Source organism: Chelmon rostratus, chromosome 15 (genome assembly GCF_017976325.1).
Source record: "Chelmon rostratus isolate fCheRos1 chromosome 15, fCheRos1.pri, whole genome shotgun sequence".
NCBI classification, from domain to species: domain Eukaryota; kingdom Metazoa; phylum Chordata; class Actinopteri; order Chaetodontiformes; family Chaetodontidae; genus Chelmon; species Chelmon rostratus.
The window spans coordinates 4,474,127-4,495,381 of record NC_055672.1 but is presented as its reverse complement, the minus strand read 5'-3'; the positions used below and the strand labels follow the sequence as shown (position 1 = coordinate 4,495,381).

At 42.8% G+C, this 21,255-nt stretch overlaps 2 protein-coding genes across 5 annotated transcripts in view; one reads left to right on the top strand and one right to left on the bottom strand.

Annotated features, from left to right (window-relative positions):
• dctn1b (dynactin 1b) overlaps positions 1-4,338 on the top strand; it is a 39,270-nt gene extending 34,932 nt beyond the window's left edge. For all 3 annotated transcript variants that reach the window (XM_041953126.1, XM_041953125.1, XM_041953127.1), the window contains 5 exons: positions 382-509; positions 835-1,021; positions 1,182-1,255; positions 1,455-1,544; positions 2,187-4,338. In XM_041953126.1, coding sequence (XP_041809060.1) covers positions 382-509; positions 835-1,021; positions 1,182-1,255; positions 1,455-1,544; positions 2,187-2,324 — 617 coding nt within the window. In that variant the 3' untranslated portion in view covers positions 2,325-4,338. The remainder of the gene's footprint in view (positions 1-381; positions 510-834; positions 1,022-1,181; positions 1,256-1,454; positions 1,545-2,186) is intronic.
• A 61-nt stretch (positions 4,339-4,399) lies between these two features.
• On the bottom strand, positions 4,400-20,826 carry alms1 (ALMS1 centrosome and basal body associated protein). Of its 2 annotated transcripts, none has more exons than XM_041953123.1 (18): positions 20,735-20,826; positions 19,003-19,183; positions 18,500-18,620; positions 16,528-18,397; positions 16,124-16,283; positions 14,718-15,899; positions 14,302-14,417; positions 12,840-13,950; positions 12,331-12,453; positions 10,065-10,220; positions 8,684-9,612; positions 8,202-8,319; positions 6,948-7,157; positions 6,554-6,816; positions 5,782-5,947; positions 5,516-5,573; positions 4,854-4,953; positions 4,400-4,732 (listed from the first exon to the last, which is right to left on the bottom strand). In XM_041953123.1, exons 1-18 carry the CDS (start codon positions 20,747-20,749, stop codon positions 4,688-4,690), a joined length of 6,924 nt encoding a protein of 2,307 aa, XP_041809057.1. In that variant the 5' UTR covers positions 20,750-20,826; the 3' UTR covers positions 4,400-4,687. The 2 variants fall into 2 exon arrangements, with proteins under 2 accessions (XP_041809057.1, XP_041809058.1); XM_041953124.1 differs by having other exon boundaries at positions 8,684-9,594.
• Positions 20,827-21,255: the final 429 nt, after the last annotated feature.

The following is a 21,255-nucleotide window of genomic DNA, read 5'->3' as shown; positions in this document are numbered from 1 at the left end:
ATCCATATTTAGCAGCTCTGCTCAGTAAGTCACACAGCAACATAAAGTTATTTTTGTCTGTAACAAAACTCCATGTTTTATAAACTCATATGTTTAGTGTGTTAAATCTTAATCTGCAAAGCAACACCAGCAGTAAGATGAATGTCTTGGAATAAAATGAATATTTTATTATGAAGTCACACTGCACCACTGTACTCAGGTGCAGTGAGATATTCTCAGTTGAAATGGAAAAATAAGGCAGCAAACTGTTTGAAGCGAAGCATCCAAACAGCGTCTGCAGTGTTTACTGAACTCAAACGTTATTTAACACTCACGCATGTATAAGTAAAGGTTCGGGTCCCGTCAGGTGTTCATGACGTGTCCCTGCTGTCTCTCCCGCAGCCAACATGGTGTCCGGTGTCGGTTCAGGTTCGGGCGTCCAGGTGATCGACTCTCCTCTGCTGACTCAGCAGATTGAAGCTCAGAGACTCTGCATCAAACACCTGAAGAACGAGAACAACAGACTGAAGGTACGGATCGTCTGTTTCACAGATCTGACACTTTTCTCTCATCATGGCCCCTCAAAGACACGTGGAAACAGTTATACAGACAGAAGAAACAGATGTAAAGTTGCTTTAAAAAAGCCAATATTAAGATTTTTTTTTAAATATAGAAATCCAGTTTGACTGAGTCCGGTTGGAGGAGCTGATTGAATCTGCAGCTTTTGTTTTCTGTATCGTTAAACATTTACAGTCTTACTCGCTGTTGTCAATTGCAGACGCTGTTAGATCCATTTTGCTGCTGTCGGGTTTATTGGGTGTCTTGGCAGCCGCAGTGACTTGTTTTTCCTCGCAGGCCGAGAAGATGCGCGCTCAGCTCGCCTCTCTGCCTCCTCTTCATGTGACCAAACTTCCCTCCAGAGACAGCGGGCGTCCAGAAGTGGTCTCTAGCGCCCTCTACCGCAAGACCGACCAGCTCCTGGAGACTCTGCTGCAAATGAGTGCCAATGTGAAGGTGGTGGACATCACTGGGAAATCTCCAGGTAGTTGAGGGTGCTCGTGTCTTCAGATTCTACACTTTGTTAGCAGCAGAGAGGGTTTGGGTTTGTTTTGCCCTGGGTTTTGCCTTTCAGGCCACATAGAGGTTGATCTGGACTTCTTACTTCCTGTATGTAGAACATGTCTTGTTTCTTTGCCCTGCAGTGACACCTAGTGCTCAGCTCCTGGAACAGACGGCTAGATTACAGTCCCTGAGCGACACTCTGGGCAGACTGAAGGTAACTACTTTCGACTGCATGCAACAACGCTTTAAAACGCAAGTGAACAAACTAAAAAATGACATAAACTCTCATTAAAACAGTATAAAGACAGCTCACGTTACTGTGCACATGCCTCCGCCCTTCATACACTCACCTCACAGGTTAATTAGTCAAACTTCCTCCCCCACATTTCTTTCTTTCCCGTCCACTCTGTCAGGATGAAGTAGCAGAGCACGTCGTCAACCAGCAGCCTGGAGCTCGAGTCTCGTCTGATTTCGCGACGTTCCCTTCGACCTCGTTTGTTAAGGTAAGAGCGCTGCTGCAGACTCGCTGCCAGTCAAAGCTCATTTATTTCCTCCTCTCTGCGGAGCTGGGATTCATAGAGGGTGGACCAACACTTTCAGTGTCAGTCAGAGTTGTGCGATATTTTGGTGCCTGGATTGATGCTTCACCATCTAATACTCACACTGTCTGACACAATTAGTATCCCTGAAAACTTTACTTTTAACTAAACTTTTTGAATTTATTACTCAAATTATTTTGCTGATATAAAACAGTCAGATTCTTCATGTCTAAAATGTTAATAAAAAATGATTCAGTCAACAATTAAACTATGTTTACTTTATGTTAAGGCTTTAGTACAAAGAAAGTCATGTATTTTGAAGGCCTTTAGCCTAAAACAAGTGCTTCTAAATTATATTTGCATTTAATTTCTTTGAAGATTCACACTTGGTCTCTTTAGGTCTGAACAGAGAGCTGACTATTCTAAATTCATCCAGTCTGAAGCAGCTTTTACAGCACATGGTCCACTAGTGTTTCAATTTGTTTTCCTTTCATTAAGAAAGAACAGTTAGAGTAGGGGAGGCAGGATCGGTCAGGATTTGGATGAGGGGACTCACCACACTCCACTATCTATCAGTAAGTGTACTGAACCCTTTTCTGTGTTTAGGCGAAGGAGGAGAAGCAGGGCGACTCGGTGCTGGTGGGTCGGGTCTTGGTGCCGTGTCCCCGCGGTCAGGAGCAGGTCCACCGCCTCGTCCTGTCGCAGTTTCAGCTGCAGAGAGTTCACAGTCTCCTGCGGACCTAAACTGCGACTCTGCCTGCTGCACCGACACAAAAACACCCCCATCATCAGCTTGGCGGCCTGGTTTCCACTCCAGGGCCAAACAAAGTGAAATTACACTGATTACAACCTGCAGGTGATCATCTTTATCTGCTCTGAAAAGCAGTCAGGGCAGTGGTTTGAGACCAGTCTTACCTCAAGATCACTTTGGATCCAGGACTTATTAGGTCTGTCTGGGTTTGTTTTGACTCTCCCTTGTCTTGGTCTCGCTTACTTTGGGTGAGGACTACAATTAGAGCTTAAATGATTAGTTAATCAGTTCAATCTACAGAAAATTAATTAGAAATAATTGGAAAACTCATTTTCATTCACTGGTTGATGCTCCGCAAATGTGAGGATTTGTTTCTTCAGCAGTAAACAATCTCTGGGCCACTTCAGACTTGAATTATTAAGGGAATATTTTTCACTCTTCATTTCAGATAAATTTTAAGCTAAATTAAAGACCAGAAAAACATCATATTTATTTATTGTAGCACTAAGGAGTGATAGTACCACTATGAGATATCTGTCTCTTCCCTGTCAGAACAAAATGTGGAAACTTTGACCTTAAATCAAAAAATCAGACTTGACTCAACTTGGTTTCCAAAGTGAGCTGAATGAGACTGCTGTGCTCGTGACTACAGCCCTGTCACTTATAGACTGGGTGAGGAGATCATGACTCAGAGGAAGTAGACATCTTTCTGCACTGCTGCATGCTGCCCAGATTCACTGATGTTTTTTTGTTGCGCAGAGTTTTTATCAGACTCCTCTTTGGCCCTCGTGTGGAACCTGCTCTGTGGTTTCTGTTGGGCCACAACACTGGATGTTGCTCCATGTTTCTATGTTACACTACTGGCGCTACTGTTACCGCTGCACAGGATAACGAGGATCATGACTGTGTTGTAAATTTTAATCAGGTGTCACTGTTGTGTGCTCCATTTTTATAACTGTCTAAAGGGAAAGAAGGAGTGTGATTTAGAAATTATACTGAAAAAAAACAATAGTTTTGTCCATTTAAAGGCATTTTACTGTGGTTTGATCAAAGAGACGTTTTGCACATTAGTCCTGAGTGACAGGAGAAACCATAGAGAACAAAATCCTGTTTGACTTGGATGTAACTTCATTGCTGTGAAGACGTTTCACTGGTGGTCAAATAGCAAAATTACATGCAAGCAAACTCCAGGATGTGTTGAGGCTTTTGTTTTTCTCTGTGGTTTTATTAAAGCCTTTTGGACTGCACAGAACCAGAAAAGCTGATTAACCTCAAGGGATTTACTGTGTAAACATCAGATAAAATTCTTTGGCTTTTGCAGATTTTTCATGTTTATTTAAAAACACAGATGATGGTTTAAATTATTTAGTATTTATTAAATTGTAAGCTGTAAGTTGTTAGCGTCTACTTTTACTTTTTATGCTTGGTATAAATGGCACGGCGGTTGTTTTGGTGAAGTTGCTGAATTACGAACATGCAGAAGCGACTGCTTTACCTTTGTTGTGCTGAGATTCCTGTTGCTGTTTCAGAGTTTGTCCGAGCCTTAAACCTGCGGAGAGCCTCGTGGTTAAGAGCGGTCACCTGCCTTATTTTTGATTTGTTCCGACCAAACCTCGTTTAAAGCAAAACTACATCTTTGCCAAAGAATCTTTGTTTCTCTTCACCACGTTTGCCATGGCTGATTTTAAAAGGCTTTTACTTTATTAATCCATGCTAATTATTTTATTTAATGATGTGTTAGGCTATGTTTACACAGTATTGTCATAACTTGAAGTTTTATTTCATGATTAATTTAATTAATGGGCATAGTGCATCTACATTACTGTAGTTAAAGAGGGAAAATGCAGACTTTTCTAATTTATTCATCCTGTTATTTATCTGTTCTGTCAGTGAGCAGCTGATGTACTGAATCTGCAGCTTGTCTAACTTGTCTTACCTTTTCCTCGTGTGGCTTCCTGCTCTTGCACAACCGATAACTGATCAATAAAAGACATTATAGCCAGTGTATCTCTGTCAGCCTTCCTGTCTTCAATCAAAACACGGAATTTAGCAGAAATGCTCAAAAGAATCTGCAGAAATCTGGTTTATTTTTTACTTAAAACACATTTTCAAGTTTAAGCCAATTAAAACACTCATCTGGACTGCAAGTAGGAAAAAGTAAAAATGACTAGAGGTCTACTTTTTACATAATCTTTCAAATATAAACTAAAAAAATTTGGTCAAAGATAAATAAAAGCTATTTTTTATTTAAGTTAGGTAGTTTTGTTCCGTTTTGTTAATAAAATGTAATGTAATGTAAAAATGTTTTCACATTATTGATTTCATCTACAGTAAAAACTTTCACTGGTCTGTTCCATCACTGCCATGTTGTTCTCCTGCCCAGAACGTGACTGGTGATTCTCTGAAAGACAGAAAGCAGCGTGTCAAACATTTTCACCTCTGCTGGTCAAAACGTCCAAAACAGCCACTTTACAAGTAACTTAACATGTCAGATGTATGCTGGAGCTGGTTTTGTGTTGTACCTTGTTGTAGAGTTGAGCGTTCAGCCGGTAAGATCGATACTCTGCTCGTCTTCTTTCCTCCTCCCTCCTCCTCTGCACCTCTGGCAGATTCTCATAGATCCTGGAGAAGAGACGAAACCAGCCGTTTATATTATTGTTATATACTGTAATCGAAACCTTTCTGCAACGTTAGTGTCTAACAAAAGTCCTGCAGCACCAGATTTACTTTCACCTGTACTGCTGATGATGACTTCAGTACTACATCATAGTACCTGAACATTTAATACTTCTGCTGGAGTTGGAAATGTTCAGGACGTTGTTAGTTCCTAAAACATTTATTCTAATGTAATCTGAATAGTGTAGCAAAGACCTGCTTTTAACCATTTATAACAATGATATCAATGTTACAGCCAGTCTGAAGAATAAGAGAGTATTCTTGGTCAAATGGTAATATTTCAGACTCAGCACACCAATCCAGTTTTATTACCTGTTTTGATATTTTTTTTAATGTTTGTGGTAAAAATTGGAAAAAGTATGCAGCAAATGTAGTTTTAAACAAACTTTAAACCACTGTTGCTAAAGTGCTGCCGAGTATTGATACTGTGGCCTTTACTAATCAATGCTACTTATTTGTTTACATTTTGCATTAAAAATGACTTTAAAAACAGAACATGCCAGCTTACTGTTTGGACCTCTGTATCATCTCCTTCCTGGGAACAGCCCTCCTGAGCAGAGCTGTGCCTTAAAAGAAAAAGTCCACTTTTTAAAACAGCAGCTATAAATACTACGAATAACGATCAGTTTCTAAAGCCTGGACTCATCTTCACAATGCATGTGCAGAAACTGATTTAAGGAAAAGTCTGCATACATAAAACATGAAGCTGTCGACAGAACGTCAGCAGCACCTCAGCTGAGGAGTACCCCCCCTCTGCTGTTTCCTGATGAGTACCTGCAGGCTTCGGCAGCCTCCCCGGTCCTCCAGGCCGGCCGAAGAGTTCACCTCTCTCTCTGCTGAAGACTTCCTGTAGCTTTCTCTCCTCCGCCTGCTGAGCCAGGCGCTTCACCCTCTGCCTGGACTGAGAGATGAACTCCGGCCGATGCATCTCCAGAGCCTCCTGCAGGATTGAAGAGGAGCGTCAACGGAGAGATTTTATAAAGGGAACATCCACATTTGTTTTTGGAACATGTTATGATGTGACATTCGAATCTTAGATTAGAGCAAACACCCAGCATTTTATCTTAAAGGTCCTGAAAAAAAATTATCTCAATCAGCAACATTATTAGTGCTGCTACTAACGATTCCTTTCACTGTTGACTAAGCTGCCAATCGCTGTCTTGATTAATTGAAGGTGTTCTATAAAGTGTCAGAAAAATTCAAATTCAAATTACTGTCATAGAGGAGAAAAGAAACCAGAAAATATTCACATTTAAGGAGCTGGAATCACAGGAATTTTACTTTTTTTTCCCCTTTAAAAATGACTCAAACCAAAATATTTGACAGTAAATTTAAAAGTCAAAACTAATCTATCGATTAATCATTGAATCATTGCGGCTCTAGACATTGAGACACATCTTCTGCAGAGTTATAACACTTTTGGCTGTTTCACACAAGAGATTTCTGTGTTCTTTCAAGAGTCTCTCAATCTTAATTCTACAAATAATCAACTGTCCTCAGCAGCAGCCTGCAAAGTGATGTTTTCTAAAGACAAATACAAACCAACCTGCAGAGAGATGCGTTCCAGACCAGCGGGCATCACTTTGGTTCTTGGATCTAAATCGGGTTCAGCACGATGTGTAAAACTGGGCCGTTTGTTTCCGCCCTCGTGAACTTGTTTCTGTCTGAGCGGCTCTCTCCAGGGATTGATTCTGCTGTACGGTTCAAACCAGGAGGTGCTCGGCCTCCACGTCGACTCCTCCTCCTCTGGCCGGTTCTCCTTCCTCGCCTCTGACCTCAGGTCGTCAGCGGAGATGAACCATGAAACACCTGGAGAGGACCAGGCAGGTTCAAACCAGCCAAAGAAAGGATTAATTTCACTGTCAAACCAATTTCCAGTACACCTGCACAAATATAACAAAACCTGCGAGCACAGACACCTCATCTGGAGCCTGACATACCTTCAGGGTAGGTCTTTGATGGGCTTCTCTTGCTCTCTCTCTGTTTGTGTATCCTCTGAGATTGGGGGTTCCTCCTCCCTCCTCTTCCCCTCTCTAAGATGGATGAGGAAGATGAGATCCTGGAAGTTCTGGCTTCATCAGGTGAAGGGAATGTAGTTCCAACATCTCTGGTGTGGCGTCGAGTCCCATTACTGACAAGCTCCAGATCCCCTGAGGAAAAAGAAATAACAGTGTGAAAATTTCTTTTTGAAAGAATTAGTTTCATTACAACTATCACACAGAATCAATCATTCACAGAACTGTGTTTACTGACAACAGTTTTCTGAAGTGTTCCTGAGTCCAGGTATTAATCTCCTTCATACAATCATGTGTTCACAAAGTGTTGAACCTCGCTCCATCCTCGCTGTGAACCACTGAGCCTTTCCAGGATGATTCAGACCCAATCGTGATACTATCACCTGTTACCAATCAACCTGTTTACCTGTGGAATGTTCCAATGTGCTTTTTCCCCTATAAGTAAACAAATAAACAACTTTGCAAAAACGAACAATTAACTCTTGAACTGCAATAAACTGCAGCTTTTTGAAAATAAAAAGTCAGTTTCTGATCTGTTCATGAGGAATATGGTGGAATAAATTTCGACAAATGTGAAAAATATAGAACACAAACTTCATAAAATAAATACATTATTAACCCAAATATAAGATGATGTTGTTGGAAATCACAACACAACATGTGTTCACAACAGCAGAAATTCTTTTTGAATGAAGAGAGGACCAGCTTCTACAGAGAACTGCATTATGTTGTAGTTTATTGTGTCTTTTAGAATTAGTTGGCCCTAAAACAACAAATCATCTGCCAAAAACTAAAAGCTATACATGTGGTGTTTGGTATCATAGAAGTTTCACTTTTACAAGAGAAAGCACGTCAAGGATGACGACTCTGTTAGCATCCCTGAGATATTTTCAGCCTGGATTTGCCTGAAAGTGTTTTGTATCTTCAAATGCTCTTTTTCCAAAAATCGCTCACTTATATTTGGGCCAAAACAATAATAATATGTGACATTTTCACACAGATGTATTTTCTGTTTTGCGACTATCTATTGTTGCCTGAGCAAATGACAGTAACTCAGTGACTCATCGTGTTGACACTTAAGAAAATACAGTGGTCTTTCTTTGTAAACATTTTCCAACACCAAAAGCACAAATAACCAAAATTTAGGACATGGAACAAATAACTTCAGCAAATACCGACCTGCCTGGATGCCTTTGCTGACCATTCTAACAGCCTTCTTGGCTGCCAGAGTCCTGCAGGGGCCGTGGTGTGACGGGAAGGTGTAGGTGCTGGTTGAGGATGAAGAATCAGCAGCAACCTGACGACCAATGCAATGACACCAGAAGATAAGAGCTGCTCAATGCCTGTAACTATAAGTTTCTATATTTATGTGTCACTTCGTGCCGTGCATTTTTCTCACATGTCACATGTCAAAACAGGAAAAGCATGGGTGTAAATATATTACTCATGGCTGAATTCCATTTAGCTGCTTCAGTTTCAGTTTTTAATAGAACAGAGCCATGCGTAAACTTTTCCTTTCTTAAATAGTGCCGATGCCTGGACAGAGAGAGATGCACTGAAACATCTTGTTGCTGTATTTTAAATTAAAGGATTTCAAAGCTTGATCATCCCTCTACATGTGTAATTAAATAAACTTCAGAATAATGTGCAGATGTTCTTACTGTGGATTCATCAGTGCCGGTGGTCTCTGACAGTGCGATGAAGTGAGGTGGCTCTTTCCTTCTTCCTCTCCTCTGTTCCCTCCCATCTTTCTGCTTGTTGATGGTGTTGTACAGTTTACTGAGGCCGGAGCCGGTTTTCAGGTGCTGGACTCTGTGGGCGCCGAAAGCTCGGATCAGCCGCGCCGTGTCCACAGTGGAAATGGAGCCAGACACGGTGGACACGGTCTCTGACTCGTCTCGGTCTGCTGGACAGAGGTGTGGACTCAGGGAGGAGTCGTGAGAGAAGCTGGAGGTGAAGGAGTCCTCGTCAGCAGGTTGAGAAGTTTCCTCTACCTGAAGCCTCTGCGTCCAGGCCTGGCGAGGGATTGGATGTTCACTGGCCTCAGTACCGACGCTCCTCTTCATCTCTCCAATATGTGTTTCCTTCCCTGCGGCATCTTCTCCTCTCCTTCCTTCTGGGTCACAATATGCCTCTGATGTGTTTGTGCCTCTTGTACTATGAATAAGACGGGAAAGGCGCTCGAGCCGCTCCAGCAGCGACGCCTCTCTGTCACTGGTCGGTCGGGACTCCTCCAGGCTCCGCTGATCGCAGAACCTCCGCCACAGTTGGTCCAGAGTGCTGCTCCTCCGCTGGGCAGCGGGGTGAGAGAGGTCCCCCCTGTACTGGTCCCGCTCCCCTCCTGCCTGCGGGACACAGCTTCGGTCCAGGTGATGGCTCGTCTTGTCGTAGTCCATTTCCAAATGCACTGGGCTGGGCTCTGGATGATCATAACTGAGGAACTGCACTGGGCTGGTCCCCTGGTCTCTCGTGGAGGCTTCATGGTTGCTCGATAAAGGCACTCTGGTAAAGGCAACTGACACCTGAGAAGACGGCTTTGGAGTCCGAGTCACAGATGTTTGTGAGGATCTATCTGCTGATACAGAGACACCTACGATGAGAGAGAGATAACAGGTCTAAAGATGTAATTTGGATTAGACTTCTTATACACAACATATTTATCATTCATTGCCCACTTAGCAGTTTAATACTACTCGTTTAGTATTTTTCCAAAAGAGTAAAACATAATAAATAAAAATTAGATTAAAAAGCACTGGAGAGCTTTTAGAAATACTCTCATTCACTGTATTTCTTATCTCGTCCCAAAAGAGTTGTATTTTTCTACATTTCCAAACACAGTGTAACCCTTTCATCTCAGTACATTTACTGAGTACATTTGGAGTGTTTCTGTTAGATTGGTTTAATTCAGCCAGATTGACATATGTTCAAATTAACCAATGACAGGTTTTATGTAGCAGTTGACAGATGGTGCTTGTTTCCGAACATCTGATGTGACAGCAGAAGAAATTCAGGAAGTACGCAGACTGATGGTGTTCAGCTCACCTCTGCGTCCAGGCTCGTTCATTTTGAAGGGGGCTGTCTTCAACCTCTTGCTGTAGATTCCCTCTGTGTGTCTGATGGTGACTCCGCGGTCCAACCCTGGGTCTCGGTGGCCGAGGACGTCACTGTTGAAGCGTGGGGGCACAGCGTCGTCTGAGCCTGGTCAGAATTCAAAAGTGGCTTGTTACCTCATGACGAGTGCGACTCAGAGAAAGTGAAACCACTGCTGGATAACTGAACAACATCCTTGATTTTCAGCCTGTAATGAACAGAAGATGTTCAAAGATGTGGAGTCTACGGTCCTCTCTCGGTCTCTGCTGGGGCCCCTCCTCTGCCTTTGTCTCACCCTGCCCCCGAACATGAATAATGAATGCACTGCCTGGTGTATGTTACAATAGACCAGCTGCTACTCATACACTCATATGGGCACAGGGGAAATGAGAGCAGAGCCTCCTCATTTGTCGCACATTCATCCAAAATTCAATTCTCTGGATGTGATAAATTCATTCATTTTAATTTAACTTTTTGATTATTTGCGATGTTTAAGTTCAGTAAGTTGCAAGACAGAAAAGCTCTTCAGTATTTACAAAGAGCCATTTTACACAAATTTTTGAAAGGAAAACAGAGATGCACAATTCAAACAGCGTTAACCCTTTCACTTGTTTTTGGTTTCAAGTGATGTTTCAAGTGATGTAGGCAGAAATTTCACCTCAGGGCTCAATCAGACAGAGAACTTTTTGCAGAATGCAAAACACCAGGTGCACCACACTGCCTTTTATGTTGAAATCATTTAAAGGCAGCTTGTCACCATTTTTTTTATTGTTACTAAGCAGCCAATGATTCCCTTAACCTTAGCCTAACTGTGATTTTGCTGTGAAGTAAACTCACAGATCTGTACCTTTTATTTTAACTAGCTAATAGGCGACTTTCTAGTTAGTGGATGGTTAGACGGCTACCTGATGAATAAACATCTGCCTAATAAATGGCGCGGCAGAGAGCACTTGCTCTGGCTTCTGATTAAAAGTCAAACAGTAGACTGGACACAGGAAAACAGATCTGTTTGGACCAGAAGCTCCAACAAACAGAAGTGCATACTATGGAGTTCCAGTTAACTACTACTAAAGTTTAAATAAATGAAAACAACTAACTAACTAACACCCTAATTTGCCTCCAGGTCTGCTGTTTTCTGTTCAATCATGATAACTAGTTTGTAAAATCAAAGCTCAGCAACAGCCAGCACTAGTTTGTCCTCCATAATTCCTGCAAGCTGTGTCGGCACCATCGCAGAAGGCCCGCCTCTCAATGCATTCGATTGGACAATGAGAAATAACGCAAATGACATAGATGCTTTTCTGCTATGAGTTGAAGTTTTTTCCAATGTCAGGCATCTGCTCTGACAGTCAACGACAGGTGCTCTGGATGCATCAGCAGCACACAAAACACTTTCTGCCAACAGAAAACAACTGAAAAAGACACAAAAAAACGCATCCTGTATGATTGGCCTATTATTCTATTGTTGTTACAAGTTATTCCAGATGACTACATCAGGTAAATTCCGGCAATGTAAAAAATATAAAAAGACATTTTAAAGGTTTGGAAGAGATTTCAGGGAACCTCCAACACCTGAATCAATGGCTGCGCTCCCTTCAGCTGTGCTGGCACGCTGCTTGTTGGGAAGCCCATATAACTAAATACAGGTAGCATATGAGGTGGCAGGCATGACAATGAATCTCTATCAATTGAAGTTGGACTTCATATGAGACACTGCAGTACCTTTCCCATGTGGACTCCATGTGAAATATCAGTTTATTAATCTATATTGTGGTTGATCCATGCCTTTTCTTATTGATACATATTTTTGTTCTCGTTTTTCCTCAATGCACCTCAACTACAAATAGGAGAAATATATTAGTCACTCCCTGTCAGTTAGTGTCAGTCCAGCCCCACACTCTACTCATACATCAGCCTACATGAGGCTCATGTTTTGCCTGGAAGACCCACACATTTTAAACTTTTGTCATCATCTATCCTTTGAAAACATCAGATTTCCACACAGAGAAGTCACAAGCATGCGTCCAGATCAAAGTTAAAGGCCTGCCTTGTTGCTGCACTTGTATTGCTTTGTGCCATAAAACAAAAAAAGCTGTGATTAAACTGACAAAATGCAAGCTGACTCTTGACTTGATGACTCGAATCATAGACTTTTAGGGAAAAGCCTTCAAATTGTAATGAAGCAGAAATTGTGTAGTGGCTCCAGTGTTGAATGTACCTGTGTGGGTGCTTTCCATAGTGGTGTCAGACAGGTCAGTAGAGGAGAAGTCAGCTTCTGTTTGAGGGATGTAGAAGAGCTCCTCACTGCCATGGGGTTTATATGGCAAAAGTACAGGCATTGCTGTAAGAGGAAGGGTGAGAAGGAACACAGATAATTTAGAATAAAACCATGTTGACATTCATTACTTATTATCTAATTTTGCCAAGAATGCACCATCAGCTCTTGTTGTTTTTAAACGGCTGGCCAGCAGCCACACTTCCACACCCTCGACTTGGTTAGTGTTTAAAACAACTAATATCACCAACTCATGGAAGCAGAACACAAACAAACTTACAGTGTGTTCTCATCATTTGCCCTCATTTATAGTGTGATATCAGTAAAGTGAAGATTTGGCTTTCTTATCTAGTTAAAGTGTAGTTAAAGTTATAAAACACTCCTGTTACAAAGGCAAAAATAAAATGAGAAGTCTATCAGATACTAACAGGTACATTTCATAACAAGCCTACCTGGTGATTCACTGGTTAAGGGTCTTGGCAACACCATAACTCTGTGAGATGGAGTAAAAGATTGTAGGGATGTGGAGGTCAACCTTCCCTGAGGCACAGCAGGTTTGAACAGGGTGGAGGTGTCAGCTCTTTCAGGTCCCCGTTGTCTTATTGGCTCTCTGCTGTCGCACCACTCTGGCGGACTGGACAACCCGACACCTTCGTCCGGACTGCTGGCAGCAGAAGACGAGTGTCTGAGGGGGACAAATTCTTTACGTGGCAGCCCTGTAACAGCATCAGCATGACTGGATTGGGCAGCAGTGGCCAAGTGGTGATCGGTGGCTTTGGGGGACAGAGTGAGATGGACATGTGAGACGTGACCCGTCTTGGCTGGAGATTCAGGGGTGGATGAACTTGTGGCCTGTTCAGCTTCAGGACCAACACCAGAAACAGAGCTGTCTTGGCCAGACAACTCGCCATCTCGCCCAAAAGATGGTGTGTTGTCGTCTTTAGCATTCACCTCCTCTCTATCTAGATCCCGTGAGGTCAGAGGAGGTTCTTCACACTGGCCTCCAACAGTGTCCTGCCTCTTCTGATCGCCCGGTGCTGAGTGAGGAGTCAGGTTTTGGTTTCTGGTGTACAGACTACTGTTCGGCTCAAACACAGATTGCAGGTCTTGGGTTGTCTTATCTTCTTCATCCATGGTAGTGGGAAGCTGCCTGTTACCTTTAGGGTGTTCGACTGCTACTGTGGAGAGCTCATTCAGGTGGAGAAGCTGTGGTGCTGGACTGAGAGGAGGAGCAGGCGACGTGGAGGGAGAGGGGGAGGTGGAGCGCCTGCGAGTGGCGATAGTGATAGATGTGAGGGCCCGTGGGTTTCTCCTAGGGAGAGTTACCCCTTCTCTGGCAGCAATCTCACGTATCTGAGCCTCTAGATCTGAGACCTGAGGAAGGTTTTGAAGCTGCACACCGGAGTCAGAGCAATCTGAGCTGAGGCTCTGCAGAGGCCGGGATGACTGGTTGTTAGGATCAATGAGAGCAGTGAATGGATCTGCTTGCTGAGCTGGATCCTGCCCCCTCAGGACTCTAACACCAGACCCTGCACTGCTCTCTGTATCTGTGCTCCCCTGACTCTGAAAGAAAAGCAAACAAGGTCTGTGCCAAACTGTGAAACCAGGCAAGGTCTTTATATTACCCTGTGAATTAATTCACTGCAAAGACTCAAAGAAAACCCTTTTGTATGGCAAAATTGCACTGAAAAAATAACTGAAGAGTTTAAATTACATTTCTTTTCCAAAAGTCAAACATGCATTTGTTGACACACCATGCCTGCAGTTACCTCTAACGTGAAACCTGTACTGTCCACAGATTGGAGGCAGGACATTAGAATGACAACAAAACATTATTTCAAAATGCAGCAACGTCTGCCTCTTTAATGATGACTGTGAAGTGTACCACTAAAGAGCTCTTCATTGGTGGTTTACCTTTATAGGGTTTTTTAACAACAGCTCTCTCTTGATCTCTTCAATCCGCTCTCTGTCTTCTCTGTCCAACTCCAGAGGCTCACACTGTCGTCCTGATAGCTTCATCTTAATCCACTCTGCAGCACAGAAACAGTTAAGCAAATGCAGATGATTTGTGCGAGTTAGTTTCTTTGACAGTATGTCAATGTACATAGCCAACAGGTGAGTTGGAACAGGGTTCTTCTAATCCGCTGAAGAAAAGGAGGCCAAAGCAGCACATGCTTGACTGGGTTGTGTGTGAGGAATGAGACAGACTCACACAAAAAAAACTATGCATGAGGAAGGACCACACTCATTATGCTGCAGGATTTGTTTGAAAAGTTTGATTTTATCAGTCACGGTTAGTGTGTACAATTTGAACATGTGAATCCTCTTACCTCTGGCTTTGTTCTCCTCTTGGTCAGTGACGCTGGGTGTACTGGACACCATGGTGGCTGGGGATTCACTCTGCAGTAACTTGGCCACTCTGACTGCCAGCGAGCTCTCACTGCTCCCATCACTCATCAGTCCCTGATCTGTGTCCTCGAGGATGGGTGATGAGGACCTACTCTGCACAGGACCTTCCAGAGTCATCTGTTTTTCCTCCTCTATGGCACTTGCCTTGTCTGTAGGAGTAGAGGTGAGCTGTTGTGTACCCAAAGATGGTGATGGCTTGACAACTGATGGCTGTGGTGGGACTTTGGTATCAGGGGGAGCAGCACTGCAGCCCTCAGGCTCTGCCCGCCGGGCTGACTGGGAGAGGACAAGGGACAATCCCATACCTCTACTAACAGCACTATCTTGTTGCCTTCTGTATGCACCTGTGGTTGGTCCAGTGACAAGAGGATGTGTGGATGGATAATTAGGTTGCCTTGATGAAGTCATACTCTCTCGACCAACAGAGCTTTCTCTAAGTTTCTCTGAGGTCAGCATGGAGTCGGACGAGGACCTGGCCCACAGCTGTGAGGATCGAGTTCTGGGATCTGCTGTCGCGGAGGAGGAGGAGAATGAGGAGTCCTGGAGTCTGTTGGTTTCCTTCCTCAGTGAAAGGAATATGTCCTCATTAGAGAGCAGACGAGGCGCCGCAGAGGAGGGTGAGGAAGCCACAGAAGACCCAGCAGATACCACATTGTCCGCCTGGGCGAGCAACTTGCGAATCTCCAACAAAGCCTTGGAGCTAACAAAAGAAGCTTCTGCACTTCGTTCCATACTGTGGCTCGTTTGCAAGGGCGAATGCAAGTCTCTATCCCCGCCTTTATCCTCGGTAGCCAACGAGACATCAGAATCAAATCTGTCTCCTTGCTGGATAGTATTCTGGCTGCTGGTTAAGCTGCTGTCCCTCTGCTGATGCAGGGTGGTCTGCAGTGTGGAGGGATAAGAGTCTTCATCACGCTGGGACACAGGTGACAGTCTGTGTTCACTCTGGATAACTTCTCTATTTGATGAAGGAGAAGGCCGCATGGTCCGCTCTGGAATAGATGCAGCTGGACCAAGACTGTCCAGGCTGAAGGGTATGGATATACTGGAGTCCACTGACAGAATGCTGGATCTGGAGAACTCTCCTTTATGGGGACTGCCACCTGAAAATTTAAATATCATTATATCACCCTATATTCTTATTCAAAGAGGAAACTTGGCTTTAAGCTTGCTGTAAAATGTGCCTTTTGTACCTTCTAGACACAGTGTATGATGAACTACAGGCACTGAAACTCAGATACTACAGATAAATGAATATATACATGAAAATTCTGCTCTTCAAGTGTTTGTTAAATTTTCTATTTAGAGCATCATTTTTAAAAGGTACCTTCAGAGGGCTGGGTGCTCTTGGTTGGGGTTCCAACAGATCCTTTAATTGTACAGAGGTCAGTGGGAGAGAATTCAGGTTCTCTGATTGGCCCTCTGGGTGCAAATGGAGTTAAGATTGTTGAGGGAGACTGGTCAATACCCAGGTTATGAAGATACAACTGCAAGAAAAACAGATACAGAACATATCAGAATTAGGGATGCAGGTCTACACGTAAATTGTTTTTTCAACTACAGCATGCATAAAATTAATAAAATAAAAAAATTAACTGCTTATGATAACTTATATCTGCTAAAACTGACTCTGCAATAACAATAATACATTTCCCAGTCCTAAACATATCTTAAATATTTGAAAGAATTCCTATGCTTGTATATATATCTGATTTTCAGGTTTTCAAATACCGGAATTCGTTCTTCAATGTTGAGCTGCCCTCTGGGCAGAGGTGGTGGTGTTGACAGTTTTGAAGTCCAGTACGGGGCATAGTTATCTACTTCTAGGCTGACAACAGAGGAAGCTCCAATGGAAGTTCCTAATTTGATTCCACTGTTGTAACTATCTTGGGAACTTGAAAGTGTCACATCTTGATCGAGTGACACGTCACTGAACTGGCCGAGGCCCAGGGGAGGCAAAGGTTGAGATGTGGCACTTGGCTGATGATGAACACTGTCCTGAGTCTTCTCTTTTTCTGCACGTCCCTCTGTCTGCTGATCCTTCTTGATCGACATAACAACCGTGCTAAGAGAAGAATGGGACTGTGACCTGCCGAAGGGTGAGGCAGAGGGTCTTGTTGCAGACCCAGTGTTATCTTTGTCACTGGGAGAACTGCCCACAGCCTCCCCTCTTCTTAAAGAAGAGCCAGAGGGAGCCATGAAGGAGCTCTGTGTGACATTCTGATGGGCACCACTTGAAACAGTGGGCTGGTTTAAACTCCTAGCTTGCTGACTCAGGACACGGTTCAGAGTGTCAGATATTGCATCATAAGCTTTCTTTTTAGGAGAGATGCCAGAAAATCCTTGCAGTGCCAAGCTATCAAATAGAGATGTCTTGCCTGACGTCTGGTTTGCCCTCCAAGCATCTACTTTCTGCATATAGTTGAGACTTGGGAGAGACTGGACTTTTGCAGAGGTAGCTTCCTCTTGGCACTGATTTGATGTGTCTGGGTGATGGACATCTGCCACGGGAACAGCGGTCTCTGGAGAGATCTCTGAGTTTGACTCAAATGACTTCTCTTTGTTGGATTCTATAGCAGAAAGTTGACCCAATTTAGCCTTGACACTGGATTTTGGCGGGGTCTTAAAAACACCTGGAGTGGATTGAGACTGTGGAAGGAAACCCAGGTAAGATCCATCAATCCCTGTCTGGTTCCCTGAGGACCAGAGGTCTTGCTCACTGTGACCCTGTTCAACACCCACTGAAAACGGACCCATCCATGGCACGCCACCCAGATTTGCTGTGGTGACACTTGGCTTGCTTTTACATGTCTCTGTAGACTGGCCAGGTGGTGTAGGACTTCGCTGTTTGTTTTTAGACTCAGCTTCATAGGTGCTGCACCTCTGTGCCTCAGACAACAGCTCTCTGTGTAACGCTTCACTACTGTCATCAGGTTGAGTGCTGCGGAGCCCCATGGTGATGTTACAGACCTCAGATGATACCATTTGTGACTGGTCAGGGTATACATTTCTGTCAGGAGGTTTTGTCTGCTGCTGGGGAAGAGAAGCCTCACCTGGAGGACCTTCTCTTCTAACTGTGCTTTGGTCAATGTCCGATTTGCAAATTTGACTGCTTTTAGGCTCTTTAGAAAAAGATGCAACAATCTTTACAGAGGTCTCAGAGGCAGAGGAAACAGCACTACTACTGCTGCTTGGCATGCCAATATCTTTCTGAAGAAGCTCCAGAAGATGCTGGGCAGGAATCTCCTTACGCAGAAAGAATGTCTCATCTTCAGCAGCCTCTCCCACTGGCTTGCCTGCAGGGTCAGTTAAAGTCTCTGAGTTATTCTGTCTACTAACTGTAACATCTCTGGATGGTAATCCCTGTCTGTCAGTGGTGGCAATCAATGGGGGGTGAACGGTTTCCTCTTGTCTGACTTCATCCGCTAGTGACAAACTGTGTTGGGACAGAGAGCAGCAGCTGTTTGATCCTTCTTCAGACAGGATGGTTGCCTGAGCCAAAGGGTGCTGTGACAGTGAACCACGCTGAGAAGCCTGAGTAGTGCGATCCTGGGGTGGAAAGTGAAACCTCTCTGATGCCATGGAAATGTCTGGGTAAGCCCTTCAAAAGGTTAATAAAGAAAATGAAAAACATTCAAGTGACATTTTGTAGAAAACTATGTCCACACAATTAATAACTGACTTTTGATTGATTTTATTTTACCTTAAAGGGGCAAATTCATTGTCACTTTGTTGGAATAAAGAATATTCAGTGAACATATGTTCCACTCCAGAGTTTACAGGCAACAAGGGAAGGGATGGAGACAGGTTACTATCCTGAAATTCTGTAGATACAGAAAATGCTGAATGTTATTCACAGGCAGTATAAACAGGTTTAGAGCTCACAAATTATAGATCCTTGAAACTTTATGTATGAAAACTCACTGCCTTCATCCTTCCATTATCATTGGATCCAATGTGATGAATTATCAACTAGACAACTTGAAATGTGATTTTCCACACATATCTTGAAATATATTCTTTATAAATTTTATCTAGTATATATTTATATTTTAAATACATATGCATATATAAGTATAGTTTATATATTTAGTCAAATCCACAGATTTCCAGTAACACATTTGTCCTGAATCACCTAGTCTTATTCAACATTATGACAAAAAAACAGAAGAATGTGAAACTCACTGTTTTACTCAATGTACGTACCTGGTTGTGATGAGTGCCCCCACAGCTGTTGAATCACCCAGCCATCTGTATCCTGCCTGGGCCTTCTCTGGTCCTGAAAAGCACAGCTATGACTTTGAGCTTCCAGTTGGTTTATGGATGTTTGTCCAGCAGACTGAATCACATCTTCATCTGCTGGCAACTGAGGAGATGTCGCTGCCCTCTGTGAACCAAACAACAACACAGTGTTACTGTCCCCTTGTGGCATTTAACCCTGCTGTGTGATCTAAAGCATGAGAACACTGAACCATTTATGTAGAGGTTTAAAACAACTGCTGGTCATACGTCTGTCGCATCTGAAGTTGGTAGTTGAAAGGAGCCTACTGCACAAACTGAAGAAACTGAATCAGCTCCTTGTAATAAGGAAGTCATTCCTGCCAGCTGCCATCACTTTGTATAATGAGCATCCACTGTGTTGGGACAGGGGGCTCTATCATTAAAGCACATTTATTCATAGTCATATCTCAATGTCCTCTGTATCTATTATGCAACCACACAACTCTAAATTATTTTATAATGTACCCATTCCTGTCTTTTCATGTAACGTTAAATCCAATAATATCCGAGGCCAATCATGCTCCCAGCAGCATATACAATTATCTACTGAACTCACACTACTAAGGTACAGTATATTACCCATATCTTTGTACAACATATATTATGCAGTCGAGTTAAAGGTTAGTCTATATTCACTGCTTTTCTTTTATTCTATATTTCTTCTATAGTTCTTACCTACTTCATTTGTTGTTGTGGTTTATGTGACATGGCTGTTGTAACAACTGCAGTTAGCCTTTGGGATTAATTGTGTACACTATGTTTCATATCTTTTCAATCTACGTATGGTTTTGTCATCCTGATTATCCATAATGTAACTGTACTATATTTGTTTAATCTGTGCACACATCATCTGCTGCATGTCTGTCTGTCCTGCAAGAGGGACCCATGTTCTGTTGTTCTTACTGTGGGGTTACATCCATTTTTTTTCCCTCTTTAAAGGCCTTTTTTGGGGGAATTTTTCCTTTATCCGAAACGAGGGTATAAGGATAGACGGTGTCTTGTGCAGTACAGAATTACTGTACAGGATTTGCGATATTGGTTTATATAATTAAAATTGACTTGAGTATCTATCTAGGCATTTCTGTGGCTAATCGCAATTCCTTAGATGTGACAAGCAAAATAATGTCAATATATCACGGGAAACGGCTTTAACTTCGAAGTAACTGAATAAAAAATAAGAAAAACACGAATGTACAGCAGAGCATAAAATTAGCAGTATTTGATTTTAAGTACATTATATCATGTATCACATGTCAATGGGTTGACTAGCACAGCAAAAAGCTAGCTAAGAGCAACAGGTTACTGATAGCATGGCGAGAGACGCATGACTACGTTGAATATAACGTAAACCCGCATCCAAACTGCTAACGTTAACTTGCAACTGATTAGCCGCCAATGATTCATGCTGCCATTATTACTGATGGTGCAAACGCAACATTTTGTCTGACAATAGCATCGCGTTTAAGAGGAACAAGGTTACTTTAGCCATTTGTTTGACAGCTAACAACCTAGCAACGCGATTAGCAGTTAGCTAGCTATTGACAACAGTCAACGTTGGGTAAAGTTTAGCCACATTTCCCCGGGTGATAGTTAAGTGAAATCGTGCCGAAGAACGACACCAATGTGATGCATAAAATGATTTTCACACCATAATTACCTCTGGAGGTTCCATGTTGATGTTGTCAGTCCGCCACAATGACCGCGCTTCCGGAAGCTTGTATCCAAGGTGTGTACAGCGTTGCTAGGAAATGTACCGGAAAAAACCCGGAAACTCGCGCGGGAGAGCAGAGGGCTCGAGAGCGTTTTGATTTGAACTGACGAGTGCCGAAGATCGTATATTAATGAGATGCATCACTCGCGTGCGTAAAAAAGACTAAAATTATCTCCGTTCAAAAACAGTGGCCCTTCAAGTTTCTGTTGTCAGTGCAAACGTTCACCTCATATCGCAATATGTTTTAATTTGTGATTGTTTTCAAATGTTTATTTCCACTATTTTGGCAGATGGAGTGTAGAAAATTTTCGATCCGTAATTCTCATCGTGCCTCAGAAATGAAACAGTGTGAAAGTGAAACTTGCTGCATTTCTCAGAAAGCCAACTGCTCAAGATTTAATGAATATTTCAGCAGCAAATAAGACAGAGAGCCGGAGTTCTTCCTATTGTTTTCAGATTTTCAAGAA